Genomic DNA, 20,090 nt, shown 5'->3' with positions numbered 1-20,090 from the left:
AGAGCTTAACAAATTTACTCACTCGACCTTGATGAGATTTAATTTTATATATACTGTACAACTGAGGAACAGTCACTTTTTGAACAACCTCTGAATTAGCAAAATCTCAGGCAAACTGAATCCATGGATCAATCCACACATGAAATTACACTAGACTCTAACTCAATGACACAGAAACTACAAATGTGAAAAGAAAATAATAAATTCAGGGTTTCAAAACTTGGACTTAAGGATATAAGTGCAGGCCTACCAAACTTTTATAGCCACAAAAATCTAACTTTAAAATCAAAATTGGTAATGGCAAACAGAACATAAGGATTGGCAGAAACAGGAAAAGAATTAACAGTATTAGTATTTATATACTGTAAAATTTGTGTGTTTGAGTCCAGGTGTACACAGTCAGTATTCAGGGGAATTTGAATGTGTGCTGGGGTTGAAATTTACAACAGCCATGCTTATAGTTTGTGTTGTTTTTTGGGACAAAATAGATAGGTACTGATTTCAACCCATACATGGAACTATTAATAAAAATGCATGTGTTTCTTCCAAGAAAGACATGGGTCACCCTCCTGACTGCTACCTCTCTCAATGTCAAATTCTGGAGTAGCAAATAGAAGAAAAGTCATGATGATAGACAACAGATGCGATATAGCCAACGTCACCTATGCGAGATGTTGTACAGTGATCCCAAAAGAGTAGTCACAGACTGTGTATTTTATTAAGAAATATTAAGACCAGAAACATCTCGTGTTACTTCGCTGTAACCCTGTTCCCTAAAAAAGCGGGAACGAGATGCTGCGTGAAAACGCTATGAAAACGCTCTTCGCGCGACCGGTTGTTGAAGCATGTGTGTCAAACACGCCAAACATTTTGGCATATATAATCTGGGTCAGGTGATGTCATTTGATTACATGCACCTAGAGGTTATAAATAGGCATGAACCGGAAACCAATTTTGTCTGAAAGAACGTCCAGTCACGCATACAGTGCGAGATTGAAGCGCAGCATCTCGTCCCCGCTTTTTCAGGGAACAGGGTTACGAAAAAGTAACCTGAGACGTTCCCTTTCAAAAGCTACACTCGTGTAAAAACGCTATGGGAATGAGAATACCAACGCCTCTTCACTGCAAGTGTCTGGACCCCCAGGGTTGTGTAGTGTGCGCACAGTCCCCCCAAGGGTCTCAGACATAATTCTGGGATGCTAGCATTGCATGGACATCCAACTATAAAAACTGACAAATGTGTGCGGAGAGGACCAACCTGCAGAGCAATTAATGAGGCAAGGTCCCTGGTCAAATGGGCCCTAATAACTAAAGCAAAGTCTTCCATGCGCCTCATAGGCTAGGGGATTAGCATCTCTCACCAAATGTGACTCAGCTCTGCTACCTCCAACTCTGCCTCCTGTCTTTTCTCTAGTGCCATTGTGTCTAAGCTGTAGAGCATTGCTGGTCTCACCACTGTCCTGTACACCTTTCCTTTCATTCTCGCTGATACTCTTTTATCGCACAACACACCTGAAACTTTTCTCCAACCATTTCAATCTGCATGTACCTGCCTCTTCACCTCCTTTCCACACTCTCAGTTGCTCTGAAACGTTGACCCTAAGTACATAAAGTCCTGCACCTTCTTTACCTCTGCTCCCTGTATCCTCACCGTTCCTCTTGGGTTCCTCTTATTCACACACATGTATTCCGTCTTACTGTGGCTAACCTTCATTCCTCTGCTTTCCAGAGCATACCTCCACCTCTCCAAATTTTCTTCCACCTGTTCCCTGCTCTGGCTACAAAGCACAATGTCATCTGCAAACATCAAAGTCCATGGAGACTCCTGTCTAACCTTATCTGTCATCCTGTCCATCACCAGAACAAACAAAAAGTGGCTTACAGACGTTCTTTGATGCAGACCGACCTCCACCTTGAACTCTTCTGTCATACCTACAGCACATCTTACCACTGTCTTACAGCTCTCATACAGGTCCTGCACCACTCTAACATACTTCTCTGCCACTCCAGACTTCCTCATATAACACCACAGCTCCTCTCTCGGCACCCTTTCGTATGCCTTCTTTAAAAAGAAGGAGCTTCTACAAAGACACAATGCAACTCTTTTTACCTTCTCTGTACTTCTCCACCAGCATCCTCAAAGCAAATACTGCATCTGATGTACTCTTTCTAGGCATGAAACCATATTGCTGCTGCGCTGTATTACAAAATATTTATATTGATAATTAAATTGCATCATTTATTTCAGCAAATATAATCTCTTGCAAGCTCATTTTTACCATTACCCCTAAATCTTTTTTTTTGTGCAGAAATGTATGCCAGGCTTTACAGTTATACTCATGGGGAACATTGTTCTTGATCCGCTTTTTTCACACCCAGAAACTACACATTTAATTTCCTGCTTTGTCATCTCAGAGAGGCTTCATTTGAGAAACTGTCTGCTCCAGTGCAGTAGAGATACAGTACGGGAAAAGGGTACTTTAGTAAAGGGTGCTTTAGTAAATTGGTAAAGGGTGCTTTACCAATTCCAAATACAGCATTAACCAATTCAAGTCCTATACAGCCTACATTACTCTAAGGTCAAGCTTAGTAAGATATTTAGAACTTTTAAATTTGTTTTGGTACTACCCAGTACTCTATAATTTGTGTCGTAGTATATTCACTAGGTACTTTAAACAATGTAAGATAAGTATACAACTGCAATGTGGCAATATAGGTAAAACTAAATAAAAATCCTGAAGACATTGTGAAATGGTGTATGCATTCCTTTTTCTTTGCAATGGCAGTGAAAATGGCTTCTCAAAGTTTTCAAGATATAAGCACTGACACTGGCTGTAAGTCTAGGGAGTGTTTGATTGGAGGGGCATGGATTGACCCCACTGCAGCACTCCTCCCACCTTCACGGCAAACTCACAGAGTGTACAGTATGTAACCTGAAATTTGTGTATTTGTGATATTTATATTTTGGGCCTTTAGTAGGTAGAGATTTGCTTCTTGGATTTTGCGAGAGGATGCTTCAACATTGCAGCATGTCTAGTTTCATGTGTATATTTTAAAAAAAAATTGAGTGGGAGTTGTTTTGAGAGACGGAGGTAGTTTTTTGCTGATTCACTGCCTTTTCACTGTAAACTGTCATTCAAACGTTCATGTCGTTCAGTTTAATGGGGCGGGGGGGGGTATGGTTGAGTGGCATATTTTAATCCCTTTTATGGGTTTTTATTCAAGCACCCCTAAATTTAATCTTAGCACCCCCAAAACGATGATAATAATAATGCATCATTATTTTCTAAAATAATTTTATCATTTTGTTCTGTTACAACTCAATCTGCTCAGACACAACCAAAAATTACAGATTTATCTAAAAGTTTTATGTCCAGTATTCTTAATGGCATGACGTTACACTCCTTTATATTGAATGGCAGCATATTTTACATAATGTTAATAGACAATAAATGTTAGTAGAGAGAGGGCTGAAAGAAGCACCAGGTGTAAAGACCAGGGCCTGGTTTCCTGAAAGCTTCTTATTGTTAGCTAGTTCTTAAGTTGTACCTTAAACTCTCTATTAACGTTACGATGCGATTGCCGAAACGCTCATACTCTTAGAGTATATCTTAGAGTAAGTCACATGTTGTCAGGGATAACCCCTAGAAGCCTTTCAAGTATTCACCTCTGCCATTATGCCTTGCTTAAAGCCCACACACAGCAACCTTGACAGAATGCAAGACCGAAACGGTGGCATAGCGGTTGGTCTCCTGGAATTTTTTTTGGGGGGGCCGTGATGCTGGGGCAAGCAGACTTTGTGGGTAGTAGACTTGTTTTTCGCCGGATGGAGCGACATCAAGATGTAGCAAGTGGAGCGGCATCTTGCTGAGCTCCTCGGAGAGAGACTGGAGAGGGTAAGCGAGCGACGCAGCCGAGATGGAAAGGGTCGCGGCTGGCCATACGACGCGTGCCTCCAAGGACACAGGATGACAGAGATAAGGCTAAGGAGGAACCCCAGTCTGTGTGTCATCAGAGGTTGGAAAGTGAGGAGCATCAACGGTGGAGGCTGGTGCTCCAACAGCTGGCTGGTGAGCTTATCCAGCAGATCAACATGTGCCAGGCGACAAACGATCTGAACCACATGAAAACCCTGCTGGAGATGGGTGCACTGCTCCAGGATGAGCTAGCTCAGCTCGACAGAGAGGCAGGTGATGCCAAGTCAAACACCCAAGAATCTCCAGTCAGCCTCAGAGGAGGCCTAGCCCTTCCAGAGTGCCCCGCTGAGTGGGGTTAGGGTTGGGGGGTTAGGGTTTAATGTGAGGGATAACCCCTAGAGGGCGCAGGGCACCCAAAGACTCCTCGTTTGTGTTCTTTGTATTTTTCTGTTTGTTGTACACATAAATACAACATAGTGTTTTTATTTGATCTGTTATATGGTACTGTCCAGTTTATGTAAGAACGTCTGTCTATCTCCTGGTCTGTCCAGCTCTTGTTCTGTTTAGCTCCAAATGAAAAGCTTTTACACAGCTTTTTTTTTTGTTTTTATCTAATCTTTTTTTTCCCCCTCTCTTCTTTTGCTCCATTTTTTCTTTATATCTGTCTCCTTTTTTTAATTTATTTAAATTATAACCTTTACCTGCTAAGTGGGCCAGGCTACAGTGCTTCTTCAGTTCATTATTTTGGTTCTTAACATAAAACTAGGCATTCTACAAAAGTCCATGCTCTGTTCCTAGTTCACCTCTGGTAGTGACTGCAAAAGTAAATGGATAGTATAGATAATAGAAGTCCACATATATTCCTTAGCTGCTGTAAAAGGATCTTCTGCTCAATGATGGAATTAACTAATCATCCAATTACATGGCAGTGGTCAATGCATAAAGCATGCAGATATACAGTATATTTACATCAAAATTTGTAATGGGAAAAAAATCTCACTTACTTCAGCGTCAGATGAGCGGCTTTAATTATATGAGAAACTACTTGTCTCTAGACTTTGCTCATGGCATAAAGGTGTGAAAAACAAAACAAACAAAAAAACATCCAGTGAGCAGCAGTTCTTTTGGCAGAAACACTTAGTTTTTTTCACTCTAGAGAAATAGCGGAACAAAAGACAAAGAAGAATCTGAGGCTATATAGAAAGTATGAGCATCCCAAAAAAAGACCAGATCACATTCTTGGCTGACAGGAGTAGATTGAAAGTGTTATGCTGTTGTTGTTCATCTGCCTCAATAGTTATATCGCTGTATATTTTTAGATGATTTTTTGCTCACAACAGCTATAAAGAGTGATTATCCAAGCTATTATATCATTCCTGTCAAACCGAACCAGTCTGTCCATTTTTCTCTGACCTCTGTCATCAGCATGTTATTTACTGCCAAAAACTGTAACTAACCACTCTTTACATGTTTTGCATCATACTATATACTGTAAACTCTTTAGTCTTATGTGTGTGAAAATCCTAGGATAGCAGAAAATTACAGAAAAACCAGCCTGTCAGAAGAATAATTACATCCATTTCACATTAAGGAAAAAGGAAAAAAAAAACTAAAGAGATATAAAATGACTGGAATTTACAGAATAACTGGAGTTTAGAACTGTGTAGTGCATTAGTGCATTATTAAAATGATAGTGGTGAACTGACACCTTTGTGTAAGAAATGTGGTTGAAAAAAATCCATGATTGGAGATGGAGCAGGTGCTTAAACCACTGACTGTCTGATCAGTAACCCAGAGGCTTAAATACTGTGCCAACACTGATGTCCGTGATCACAGTTCTCTGCCTGTATAAACACACACTGGAGATCTATATGAATACTTATAGCCAAAACTAACCCTGAACCTACCCAAACTGCTGAAACAACAGTGAACTCAAAAAACTAATTAGTAGCTGTTTTATTTAGCTACTTTCCAATGTTAGTATAAAAAGAAATCAGACCAATAGACAGACAATAATGGTGCTGTGTTTTGCCAAATGGCTTTACCTCTGACAGTGTAGCATTTCAATTCTGAAACAGTGCCCAGTTATTGGATTTTTTGTGTATTTTGGTCCACCCACGTGCCATATAGTACATAAGGCGAGGGATAAACCCCATAGTGGAGATATATCTATCATTACTTAGCCAGCTTGTCTTTCGATTGTGGGAGAAAACTGGATTACGTGTTGAAAACAGGGAGAACATGCAAACTCCATATACACAAACCCATGGAGAGAATAAAACATCAACCCTAGAGGGGAAAGGCAAAAGTGCTAACCACTAAGCCACCACGCTGTCATGCATAGTATTATACCCCGCTTATCTACGCTTATCTAAGTGGGCAAAATATATGTGTTCTGTTGACACCCTAAGTAGGCATTGCTTGTATGGTAAGAGGGCATCTTGGTAGGGATTTTCTGACACATCCCTTGATTGTGCAAATTTTCCTGTGTGTTATTCTGACAAATGAAAGCATGTGTAGTGGGTGTGTACTGTATACGGTCCTAAGAAAAATTGTGAGTGGGATTGTTTTGAATAACTTATTTTGTGCAGAATTTGTCACTTGCAGTTGCTAATCACTGCCCACAATGTATCTTACTCTGTTTTTTTCTTGTTCGTTGAGTCATAATGATACTAGTTCTCTATCTTTCCCCACACATAATGATATTAGAAATCCAAAAACCTTTAAAATTCTTTCCATCAATTTCACTAATTCCATTGGAATTGCCAGTAAAATCTCAAGTTTGAGTTTTAACAGGTGACTATATTTGTAAGACAATTAGGTAGTTAATGCCTTTAGTTAAGGCTTTTTTTTTTCTAATCCAAAATAACGAAGCAACACAGTTTAACCCAAATAACATGGTACAGGTCCATAAATCACAGTGCATGACCACAGTAGTGTATATATCAGAGCTGGAGCACTATAGTCTGCATGCATTCCATGTATTGGTGCATAAACAATTAATATTAAGGCATAATAAAACAATTAGATCTTTTTTTGTTGTTGTTTTCTTTTCTTTTTTTTTGTTGACATGAACATTATTGATGGCATTAGAAAATTATTTGGAGAAGACAGGGATAATAAGGAAAGATGAGTGAGAGAGTTAAGACCTCAATGTAATTGGTGACAAACGAAGCTACAGTAGCTAACCTAATTTACTTGCAAGTCTGGCAAATGTTTTGAATTTGCAAAGGCTATGATTGATGAAATTCTGTTTCAGTTAACAGTGAAAATTTAATATTGCGATACAGTTAAATAAAACAAAAAAAATAGAAACAGCTCAGTTTGGTGTTAAACGTGAGTGGCACCCTCAAACTTTCAATCATATGGCAGCAGTGCAGGGTATACACTGATGAAAATACAGGACAAGTGCTTTAGTTCACATTAACATCAGAATGAGAAAAGAAACCTGATCTATGTGACTTTAAGTGCCGATTTGGTTTTGATGCCAAATAGTTTAGTATTTTAGGTAATGCTGATCCAGGATTTTCACACAACAGTCTCTGGCATGCACACAGAAAAGTGCAAAAAATTTTAAAGTGCTCTAAGGACAAGGACCAGACTGGGTTGAGCAGACAGGAGGTCTATAGTAACACTTACATTATGTCTTTACACCTGTAGTGAGACGAAAGGCATCTCAGAACACAAAACACATACAACCTGGAGGAGAAGCAGAAGACACAACAACACAGGTTTCATTTCTGTTAGACAAGAACAGGAAACTAATAGGCACTCATAGGGACAAACTTACTTAAACTAGACAGCTAAAATTGGACAAAGATGTTTAATAATAATAATAATAATAATAATAATAATAATAATTTAGATCTTTTTTTTTTTACCCAAATTGGTCTTTTGCTGTAGCTTATTCACATCAAGGATAATCCATGCTTTTTTGTTTATCATGGTTATAAAAAAATATTTTATGAATTACTATATTCTTCAAGGCAGCTGAACCCAATCTGGGCATTTTAACTTTGACATCTCTAACCCACAAACTGTCGCTCACTTTTACACTATTCTGTGTAAACTTTAGGGACTGTTTTGTGCAAAAATTTCTGTTTCCAAAATACCTAAACAAGCCTATCTGAAACCAGCAACCTTGTCCCTATTCTAATATTTTATGTAAAGATTAACTTTAGCTCTTGACTTGGATCTGCATAATTTTCTACATGGTGCTGCTGCCATATGATTGACCAAAGGCTAATATGTCTGGCCTGATCCAACAGTTAAGATAATGTAACTACATTTGCTTCCAATGTGTCTTATAAAGCTATTCAGTTGCATCTGTTCGAACTGCTAATTATGCATTGTCATTTGGGAGAGTAAAACACTTTAACATGCATGAGCTCACAGATGCCCATGACTCGCTAGTGACACTGTTTGATAGGAAAAGAACCTCTGCCACCTCTCCATTTTGGACTATTAGATGGCATACTACTTTGCACTATTTGAAATCCTCCCTCTATTACCCTATGCTGTACCTTAAGTACAATGCAGTATCCAACATCATCAAAAAGGAGGGCCTGTGTATAGGTCAGGCATAATCTGATAGAGATGATGCTCAAGATTTCCTCTTGGGTTCATTAATGAATTATCTTGTGAGAAGTACATATGAGGCTCTTCCGCCAATGGGTTAAAGGAATCAAGATTAATGTACCCGTTCAATTACCTATGTTGAATTATGTATAGACTTTTTGTTAAATGTTTTATACATTTAATGTATTCAAATTTCGGAGAATATTCATTGTGTTAGCAATGGTTAAATATGGTACAACTTGCATAATTACAGAAAGACATTTAATTATACATTAAAGAATTCACTGTCATTGATGGTCAGAGAACCCTGGTATTGTGTGTTGACCCTGGTATTGTGTGTTGGGATTCTAACAATATTCATTATTCCAACTGTAAGCATTGCTAAGAATTAAATCTGAATCAGCATCTAACAACGTTGTAAGAAAAAATGTAAAACATAATTCATATGTTTAATATTTACTAGAATTAGTCCTATGATTTGTAAACTGAGAGGTTTCCCTAGCATACCCTTGAGAAAAAAAATATTTTTATAATTGGGTAATTAAAATTTAAGGTGAACTAACATTAGAAAGACATGCCAGATTTACCACCTTAGTCTCCTTATACAGCAAAAAGAGATGATCCTTGCTGTTTTGGCAAAAGAGAGAGAACCTTAGTGCTCAAAACACTGCACATTCCACTCTACTTCCACCATTTCTTATAAAGAAAAAGTTGCCAGGCTGAATTTTGGAAATGTTTGAACAGCCCCATTGTGCTTTTACCCTAGGTGAACAAGACTATGTTTGCTAAATGCAGTTTAAAAATGTTGGGCCTATCTCAAAAGTCAAAGGTGCTTTTGTAGTCAAGGCACCTTAAAGAGAAATTGTACATGTACAATTGTACAAAATTTTCTTTCATTACTGACCTACAGTAATTATTAACTGTCAATATAAACAACATTGGATGTTGGACCCTGAACCTGTTTTGATTTGCTTAAAAGTCATTTAAATACCCACAAAACTATAGATAACATGTCACTTACAGTACAGTATCAAGTAAGTGTGCCATCTTGTGTTTTTGACATCCATCTGGAGATTTTGCTACTGAAGAAATTTATACCTTCTTTTGGTAATTGATTATACACTATTTGTAATACAAAAATCTAAACCAATAACCCTTATGTGATAGCTGTCATTTAAATGTTGTAGACAGTATTTTTTAAACTATAATAGCATAGATTGATGAGCTTATTCCAAAATGTATTTTTGCCTTATTTATTTAGATCACTCTCAAATCTAATAGGACAGTATTAACCATCAGCAAAATCCAGCACATTACGTAAAACAATACAGTATTTTGTAGAGTATTCTTATTGCAACAAATTTCCCTTTTTAAGTGTATTCCCAGTGCAACAAACACAGCTTATGACTTGTTGAATTCATGGAATCTGCTTTTGTTGGTGTTATGTGCCTTTTTTGGTTTTAGCCTTAACCGTTACTTAATTCATCCTTATATTCTGCTGTTTACGTATTATTACACCTTTGAAAATTGAATCCTTGTTTCCCTTCTGTCTTGTTTCTTTGTTGCACATTCAACAATAAATGGTACAATAAACGTGTTATTTGATTGCTGTAGCACTTGAATAGGCAAAAATGCCATTACATATCAAACTCTTTGTATTAGTGATAAATTAAAGTCCTACTCTAATCTCTCTCTCTCTCTCTCTCTTTTATACACACACACACACACACACACACAAACATACATGCATGTCTCCTACACTCTTGCTTTACATCAGAATCTATGTTTCCGCAATCACAGCCCTCTCTACACTATAACCGTTTCTGATTGCCCAAAAAACCCTGACTGATTGCTGAGTAAATTCCTGGGTAGCCAAGCGGCTTACTTTGGTATATGGGGTCTGAATGATATACTGTACTGTATGTGTGTGGTTGTGTGTGTGTGGTGGCAAACTATATCTGCGTTGCCATGCTGAATCATTTGTAAAGATGACACAACAACACAGGGTGTATTTGTAAAAGGTGAAGGAATGTTTGTCATTAGGTACAATGAGAAAGACTCACAGTCCAGCCCCCTCCATCCGTGCTCATATCACAGTAGACCTGGAACCCTGCAGGGTAATGAGTCGGGAACACAGAATATACACCATCTTCTCTCTGACCACTTGCATGTATATCACTACAGTCACGAGGACGGGAACCTAAAATTTTAAGAGAGAGAGAGAGAGAGAATTAAGAAAATGTTGTTTAAATATTTCACCTGGGAAATATGGATCATTAAGATATTCTTAAAATGTTTTGCTCCTGGTTTTTAAATGACATTAAATTGTGTATCATGAATAGATGTTTCTTGTCATTATATATATATATATATATATATATATATATATATATATATATATATATATATATTGCAGAAACAAACAAAAAGTTGCACTCACTAATAATATTTTATTTAAGTGCTTTTACCTTAAATTACAGCACACATTGCTGCTGTGGTATTGTTTTAACAACCTTATGCAAAATTGCAACATGCATTTTAATCCTGAGTTGCATTCATTTTTACAAGATTGTTAATGGGAGGGTCAAACAACTCCTTAAAGTCTTTTTGAGTACATCTTATGTACATCAAATGTTCAATAGGCCAATTAATTCATGCAATTTATTCCTTATGATCCTAGAACCAAAATTTCACAGCATTTATGTAGGCAGCATGGGTGCATCGCTTTAAGAGTTTGCCTACTTATGCTGACATATTCATCTCTTAACTTACTCTAAAATAGAATAAATCTGGACTCATTATTTTTACACTGTTTCAAGGCACAAACTTCATGCTCCTGAGCAAACCGAAGCCTTTTTTCTTGACATACTGTATATTGTTATGGTCACACAGTGGTTTGGTTCCAATCCTGTGAGCTCTCATCACATTGTGTATGGAAATGCTCTTACTTTCACCTTTATGCTCCTGCAGGCGGACCAGTAGGTCGTGCTAGATCTCCCCTGGCTTAGCTATCACAACCCGAATTTTAATTGGGCACAGTCTCGCATCACATCATGGGCTCCTAGATGCGCGAAATTTTGTAAACCATCCTCAGTGATGGTCCAAACCACAACCATTAAAAGTCCACGCGCCCAACTATAAACCACTATACCATTAGAGTACCGAGCATTTCAAGATGTGCTTAGTGTTAAGGCTGCAGCACCCCCCTATCGTCCGTGGGACTGCGCGATTGAGCTCCTGCCGGGGATAACACCGCCTTGCGCGCGCATTTATCCATTGTCTGTGGTGGAAACACAGGCCATGGAGGAATACGTGAGTGAGGCTCTCCAGCAGGGGCTCATCAGCAGGTCCACATCCCCAGCGTCGGCAGGATTTTTTTTTATTGAAAAAAAAGGCGGGGGTTTTAGACCCTGTATTGATTATCGTGGTCTAAATGCTATTACAGTAAAGTATAAGCACCCACTGCCCCTGGTTCCTGCCGCGATCGACCAACTCCGAGGCACTTCTATCTTTACTAAACTCGACCTCCGCAGCGCATACAATCTGGTACGTGTTCGTGAGGGCGTTGAATGGAAAACGGCATTTAGGACCACATCCGGACATTACCAATATAACGTAATGGCATATGGGCTGGTAAACGCACCTGCGGTGTTTCAGGGGTTCATGAACGACGTGTTTCGACATATGTTAAACCGTTATGTTATAGTATACTTAGATGATATTGTGGTGTACTCGCGGTCATATGCGGAACACGTCGAGCATGTAACCGGAGTCCTTTGTCGGCTGCACGAACATGGACTCTATGCGAAGGCGGAGAAATGTGATTTTCATCAAAAAGAAAGCGACCAAGGTCGAGGCGGTACAACAATGGCCGGAACCCAAGTCAGTTAAGGCTCTACAGAGCTTCCTTGGGTTTGCCAATTTCTATAGGCGTTTTATTCGGGGCTTCAGCACCGCTCACAAGTTTGTTAAGGGGCAAACCACAGCGCCTGCGCGAGTTCTCGCTGGAAGCGCGCGCAGCTTTCCAGCGACTTAAACAAGCTTTCACTTCTGCACCTATTCTTAAACTGCCGGACCTGGAGAAGCCATTTATAGTTGAGGTCGATGCGTCGGAAGTGGGGCTGGGAGCGGTGCTGTCACAACGTCATGGCAACCCAGAGAAACTTCACCCTTGTGCTTTCTTTTCACGAAAACTAAGTCCTGCCGAACGCAACTATGATATTGGTAATAGAGAACTGCTAGCCGTAAAAGCGGCGTTAGAGGAGTGGTGACACTGGCTGGAGGGAGCTAAACATCCCTTTACTGTACTCACCGACCATCAGAATCTTCATCAGAGAACATCCAACAAGCAAAAAGATTAAACTCTCGTCAAGCCCGATGGGCGCTGTTCTTCACGCGTTTCCATTTTATTATCACGTATCGCCCCGGCTCACGCAATAAAAAAGCAGATGCGCTATCTCGGTACTATCCGACGCCGGATCAAAACAAAGATGCAAAATCCATCTTGCCATCGTCACTCGTAGTGGCTCTGATTGTGTGGGACATCGATTCGGAGATAGCCCAGCTGGCGCGGCCCCACCCCGCGCCCAAGGGCTGTCCTCGAATCAAACGTACGTTCCCGAGCCACTACGCGAGCGAGTGATGATCGCGGCTCATACACCATCAAAACTGCGGGAAACCGTGAGAACAGTTGTTTTATCTTGTGCAACATGTGCCGCAACCAAAAGCCCCCGTAGGTTGCCAGTTGGTAAATTAATGCCCCTACCCACACCTAACTTTGTGACGGATCTACTGGTGTCAAAAGGGTACACAACTATTCTCGTGGTGGTGGATCGATTTTCGAAGGAAAGTCGTTTCCTTCCGTTTAGTTCTCTCCTGTCAGCCTTCCAGGTGGCAGAAAGCTTATTCGATTCCGTGTTTCGTTACTACGGTATCCCGGTATCATGTTATGTATTGTTTCGGATCGTGGTCCCTAATTCATCGCACAGGTTTGGAAAGCTTTTTTCCAGAAATTGGGAACCACAGTAAGCCTGACGTCAGGCTACCACCCTGAGTCAAATGGGCAAGCAGAGCGGACTGTCCAAGAACTCAGAAGGTTCCTCCGAGTATATTGTAGTAGTCGACAACATGAATGGGCAGACTGTTTAATCTGGGCGGAATATGCGCAGAATTCGTTACGTCACTCTTCGACCGGCATGACTGATTCGACACCGTTTCAGTGTGTGCTAGGGCATCAGCCACCGCTCTGTCCCTAGGATGCCACTCCCACCAATATCCCTATGGTGAATCAGTGGTTTCAATGAGCGGAAAAAGTATGGGAGGAAGCACACACCAAGATCTCCCAAGCAGTTCGTAGATTTAAGAAAACTGCCGATAGACGGCGGAGGGAAAGTCTGCCGCTCCAGGTAGGGGATCGAGTATGGGTCTCAACACGGGACTTCCACCTGCACCTCCCCTGTCGAAAACTCACTCCCAGATACATCGGTCCATTTCCCATCCTTTCACAAGTAAACCCTGTCACATTTAAGTTACAGCTACCGCACCACATGAGAATTCACCCTATTTTTCACATTTCCCTTCTCAGGCCAGTGATTCTGGGACCCCTAGACGGGGGCGTCGCAGAGCCTTCGATCCCCGGGGCTGTGGAGATAGCGGGCGCCCCGGCATACAGGGTGAAAGAGTTGTTGGACTCTCGGAGGAGAGGGGGCTCCCTCCAGTATCTGGTGGATTGGGAGGGGTACGGCCTGGAGAAAAGGAACTGGGTCCTGGCCCGGGACATTTTGAGTAGAGAACTCATAACCGATTTCCATCAAGCCCAGCCGGATCGCCCAGCACCACAACCCCCGGCTCGACCCGCCCGCCGGCAATTCCATCAGGCGGGTAGGTCCTCACTCCCTCCGATTACGCAGAGAGGGCGCTCACCCCCCCCCTTGGAATGCCGGTCCTAGGGGGGGGGGGGGGGGGGGGGTTGCTGGTGGGGGAAGGGGGTTACTGTAACATCCTCGCCAACTCAGTCCGGGAGGTTGAGATCTGGGTCACTGGATTACTGAGCCGCTCCTTTGTCTCCCCCTAGTGTGTCTGTGTGTACATGTCTCTTTGTATTGTTATAAGCACCAAATTAAGATCACCTGTCTACCCTTATGTGTGTCTCTATTTATAGCCCAGCCGAACCCCTTATCACGTTGTCTGTTCACTGCCGTGCACCTCTGTCTTGTCACGTTTATGCTGATCATGTGTGTGTGTGTGTGTGCTTTTCCAGGACTGAGCGCTGAGTCTGCAGGGAAGGGTACAGCTCGAGGGTATTTGTGGTACTGCCTTCCTGGTCAAGGTCAAGACTGAGTGATTCTCAGTACGCGGGGTTTTCGGCCTCGCCGCTGCTGCCTCGTTTTCATGTTATGTGCTTTCTGTTTTCAAACCCTACCCACCTGCAGACCCCCAGTATTCCATGTTTCATTTATTTTTTTATATGGTGTTCTGAGTTAAATCTCTAAGAAAAAGAAGAAATAAAACTTGTCACGAACTAACCCTGCATTTGCGTCCGCTTCCTTCACCAGAAGACATGACACCATCGGGTTTCGGTACAAGTACAACTGGGGACAACAGCGCTGTGTACTTCATCTCTTCACCTCGAAGCTTTTGCCTGTTCTGCTTTTAAGCCGGCTCACGTTATTCGACACGGCATCGGGTACGCACAGTGGCTGCGTATTCTCGCGAGAGCTTAAACCCTAGACCCAAAACACTGTCATGGGACACTGAAAACTATATCAGGTTCATTTCTCAGTCCAGGTGAGCTTTATCAGCTACTAATTTTTAGCCCGCTGTATAAAATGACCCTTTTATGTGGCTGCGCTACAAGTTTACACACACTTTGTGTATGAACCTTTCAGAAGTATTCCAATTTTAGGCAGAATTCCAAAAGCTTTTTACAATAAGTTGCTGGAATTTCAGCCCATTCCTCCTAGAAGAACTGGTATACTGTAACTGATTTAGGAGTTTAGCCTTCCTTGTTCACACCTGTCTTTTTCAGTTTCTTTTGAAATTTGGATTGAGAATTATAGCATGAAAAAAAGTTTATTATGGGAACTGGGTTAAGAATCTGTAACACATTTTCAGTAGTTGTCATTATTAACAGTAAAAACAATAGCTATGTTTAATAGTGGAAGGAAGAACAGTTCCATATGCACACAATGTGATAAGAACTCACATGATTGGGACGCAGCTGTGTTGTCATATGAAAGCCATTTGTTAGTAAAACTAATCAGAAAAAGTATGGATTTGTTAAAGACTATAAAAATTTAGATTCGGAGTAAAGAAAAAAAAAACTCATGTGGTCTGATGAGATGGACTGACCCTATTTAAGAGTGATGGGTGCATCAAGGTAAGAATGGAAGAACATACAGTAAAACAATCACCCATCATTCATAGTGCCCAATGTAAAAGCCACTGGAGGCAGTGTTATAATTTGGGGTTGCTTCTGTTGCTTAGCAACGTTATGTGGCTATACAATGAAGTCAGCTGATGACCTGGGTGTACTAAATAGCCAGGGTAACACATCACTAAAGTTTAACTTACCTGATGGCACAGGCTTATTTTAGGACCCGAATTGTGAAAGGGTGGGTTCTGTGAGCATGAGGAAATATTTTCACAAAACTAGTCATCACACTGTGTGCTGTAATTAAAACTAAAGGTGACTAAATGAAATCTTAGAGTGTGTGACCTTTTTGTCCAGGCATAATTTTAGTGTATAAATTATTACAATAATAACAGTATTTACAGAATTATAGAATTATCTATTACTGATCTATTTAGTTCAACCCCTTTTGTTTTATTTTTTTCATTTTGGATAAAATTCTTAAGCGTACAAAATGTTTTATTAGTAACCCAAAAAATGCATAATTTTTAATAAGTAGCCTTTAAAATAAATAAATAAATAAAAACAACATTTGAGCAAATCAAAATCTAATGATAAACGACCAGAGCAAAGTTTTTAATGGACAAATATATAGCCAATTCCAAAAGCTTTTACCATTAGCACAACCTTTGAAACGAGATCCTCTGACTGGAGCTCTCTGTAGGTCAGCTTTCACACGAGCCTTCATGCCTCCATTCTCCTTCTGCATGGAGTTCAAAGCATCGCTGACTGAGTTTACCACCTTCACCATATTAAGCTGGCTCTCAGAGAGCAGCTGTAAAATACAATACATACAGACAAACACGCAAGATCAGATTAGTCTGTGCAAAAATCAGCTTAACTGGATAATAAAAAAAAATCTTATTGTTTGTACTTTTATTATATGTTAATTGAATGCAGCATAGTATAAGTGCCTAACATGTGCTGTTTTATGGATGGATAGTAACCTTAATTACGGTATAACTCATAGAAAATGCCAAAGAATACACTGTGTAGTCAATTTCACTTTGCATCTGGATGTGTTATATAGGAAAAGCATAATGTCATGTTTTTTTAAGTTTCTAGATTTTATCATTTTAATTCATAAGGCTTCGGTGCTAGGTCTTTATCTTCTTGTTATCTTCCTGTTCAAGCTATTATTATTATTATAATTATTACTATTATAATTATTATTATTATTATTATTATTATTATGTGGGCTGTTTGTAATATGTTAATAAAGTGCTCAATCGTCGTTACCCATTTCTCCACTTTACATACAGTAGAAGTCCTCACTATACATATTGATACAGAAAGCCAATCCAAAGTACACTTACATTTATGCTTCTGGCAGATGCCCTTTTCCAGAGCGACAAAAGTGCGTTAAATTCTCTAGCCATAAATACATCCAGATACATCATGATATCCTTAAACTTGGTTGTGGATGTAATATAGTACAAAAAAGTGCAAAATTAAGCATTCCAGGAAGAGGAAGCTCCTAAAAACATCATTTAAAGACTGCCAGTGACATCTGTTAAAACATTTAGGATACATTCATTCCACTACCTAGGTGGGCTTACAAATCAGAGCCTTCCTTGATGAATGTCTTTTTTTTGTACCCTAATTGTGGGATGGCGGGTCCAGTTGTGCTGTAAGACTGGAGGAAGCACGGTGCAGTGTGGAGTGTGATAAGAACTTTAAGGTAAGTAGGAGCTGGTCTGTTTTTGGCTTTAATAATGTTGAAATCAAGATGTTCAGCTGCATTTTGGATCAGTTGAAGAGCTGAATGGTTCACAGAACGGATTGCTTCAATGTCCATTTATGAACAATTTTAAGAGAATATCTAAAATGCAAATATAAAACCTGTACCTTTGGTGAACTCCTAGAAAATTTTATTAACTAGGCAAAACGGTCAACCCCACATTTATTTGCTTTGAAAAACATAATTCAATTAAAACACAACTTCAATCTAATAGACATGTAAATGTTCTTCATGTAAATTGTTCTTCGCTCTTTCTCGGTTGCATTTCACTAGTCCACTGTGTCCAGTATGTCACTGGCATGTTTATATAAGGCTCTGCACACGGACTGTAAATCACTAAAATCTTAGGGACACCATCAGCATGTTTGTAAAAGTGCCACTTTGTCCGGGTAAATGTTTCCAATAATAAAAAATAAAACAGTTGATGATAAATGATGCCTGCTAAATTTGTGTAAATGCATGAGAAAGGGGGTAAGATATATAATAATAATAATAATAATAATAATAATAATAATAATAATGCATTTTATTTAAAGGCGCCTTTCTGAACACCCAAGGACACCTTACAGCAAACATCCAATAAAATAGTAACAATATAAAAATCACATTATAAAATTTACAACATAAATACATCCATCGCACATTGGGTGCTCATTAGGAACACAGATGGAACATAACAAATAAGACAGATTGTGAGAGAAATCATATGCTGTATAACAATGATATTTGGATCATGCAGCTTTGTGGAGGGAATGTGTTTTTAGCACACCTGTAATCTCTATTCTGAGACTGAGAAGTGGAACATCAGTCGATTTCTTTTGTCCAATTCTACCTAATCTCTGTTCCAGGGCTTTTAGCTACAGGTACATTTCAAAGAGAAATCAGAGATGGTACTGACAGTTCCCAACCAATTGTGAGCTAAATAATGATACATCTTACCTCCATTTATATTTTTCACAATGCAATGCCTTACATGTCCAAAAACCAGCAACAGAAGTGACAGTAAAAATGATAGATTTTCAAGCTATTTAGGAGTTTCTAAATGTTGTAGCGAATAACAAGGCCCCCAAAGAGAGAGACAGCAGTCAATGGATCACATGCCAGAGACCCTATCCCAGCATGCATGGCGCCATCCCAACAATTTGATCAGATATGAGTGTCTGTGAGACGAAGCTGAAGGAAACTTCATAAGGCATATAAGGAGACCTGACGCCACGAAATAACCCCCATAACCATGGGTGTGAATTGGCGATCTGGTCAACAAAGCAGACAGTTTTACAGCTTCACCCCGAGCTGCGGGGAGAACCACCCAGTCACACCTAGACACTCTCTTGACCTCCGGAGCACATCCCTTTCAATAAACAAAGGCATACGGCATCAACACTATTTTAAACATCATTAAAGTGTGCCTGTAGTTTACTCAGTATGTTTTATTCCTGTGTGTATGTTTGATTAATCTTTAAAGGTGTAATCAGCATTTGCAAACCCTTTTTAGTAGATAAAGGAAGGAATGAGTGGGTAAAATATGTAATGTTTGATGTCAATCTAAAGCTGGCTTTATTCCAAGAATGTTGGTGAACACGGGAAATTGGTAGCATGAACTCATGCAAAATTACTTTATAAAAGGTATTGAAAACTCCAACCGGATGGGTCACACGTGACAGCCAAAACACCGGGCTAATGTATGCACAAAATGAAGAACCACGTTAGGCGTGGCTAAGCCCTGCAACTACATCCGATTGGACCAATCACCCGTGGGACAGACTGACCCCAAAGGGACAAGTAAGGAGTAAGAGTTCTAAAGTTAACATCTACGACTGCAACCTACAACATCTTCCAAGCAGCTCGGGCTTCCGCCCTTGCGGGCGCCTTGCAGCTGCTGCTAGCGTCATCCGCTGTTCATGGACTCTTCGTGCCAGAACTTCAAGACTTCGTGCCAGAACTCCAAAGTCCCGCAATGAAGAAACCCGCAGGAAAAGTTCCAGAGCGCAGCCATTGGTAACCAGGCAACCAACGCCTCATCGAAGGGCTTTCCCGACAGGCGTCATCTCTACAACAGCGCACCAACCAATCAGCAACGCCGTGATTTCCTTCGCTGGTGGCGAACCAATGGATAAGAACGAAACATGCAAGTAAACAAACAAAGCTGCATACCTTGCTGAAGTTGGTGCTCGTTTCATAACTAAACCGTAAGATTAAACCCAAGACTCTGCTCTTGTGACTTTTGTTGATCTAGTAATTACTACTAGAATAACTTCATTAATTTGGGGGGTATGCACATGTGTTCATAATTGTATATACACTGCCCCAAACATTAATTCTTAAAAAAATAAAAAAGCAAAAACTTAAAATCTGATATTTTAATAATTAGTGCAGGTATTAATATGCTTTAGCTGGCAACAATATGTTAACCCTAACTGATGCAGTGAGTAGCTTCTTTTGA

At 40.0% G+C, this 20,090-nt stretch overlaps 1 protein-coding gene across 1 annotated transcript in view; it reads right to left on the bottom strand.

Annotated features, from left to right (window-relative positions):
- The window catches only part of fibcd1b (fibrinogen C domain containing 1b), a 164,180-nt gene that overhangs the window by 47,899 nt on the left and 96,191 nt on the right, over positions 1-20,090 (bottom strand). The window contains exons 4-5 of the mRNA XM_053485870.1: positions 16,522-16,681; positions 10,559-10,695 (exon numbers count right to left, since the gene is read on the bottom strand). Of these exons, the coding sequence (XP_053341845.1) occupies positions 10,559-10,695; positions 16,522-16,681 (297 nt within the window). The remainder of the gene's footprint in view (positions 1-10,558; positions 10,696-16,521; positions 16,682-20,090) is intronic.

This window comes from Clarias gariepinus, chromosome 24 (assembly GCF_024256425.1).
Source record: "Clarias gariepinus isolate MV-2021 ecotype Netherlands chromosome 24, CGAR_prim_01v2, whole genome shotgun sequence".
NCBI classification, from domain to species: Eukaryota; Metazoa; Chordata; class Actinopteri; order Siluriformes; family Clariidae; genus Clarias; species Clarias gariepinus.
The sequence above is the reverse complement of the archived record's forward strand: the minus strand, read 5'-3'. Positions and strand labels throughout refer to the sequence as shown.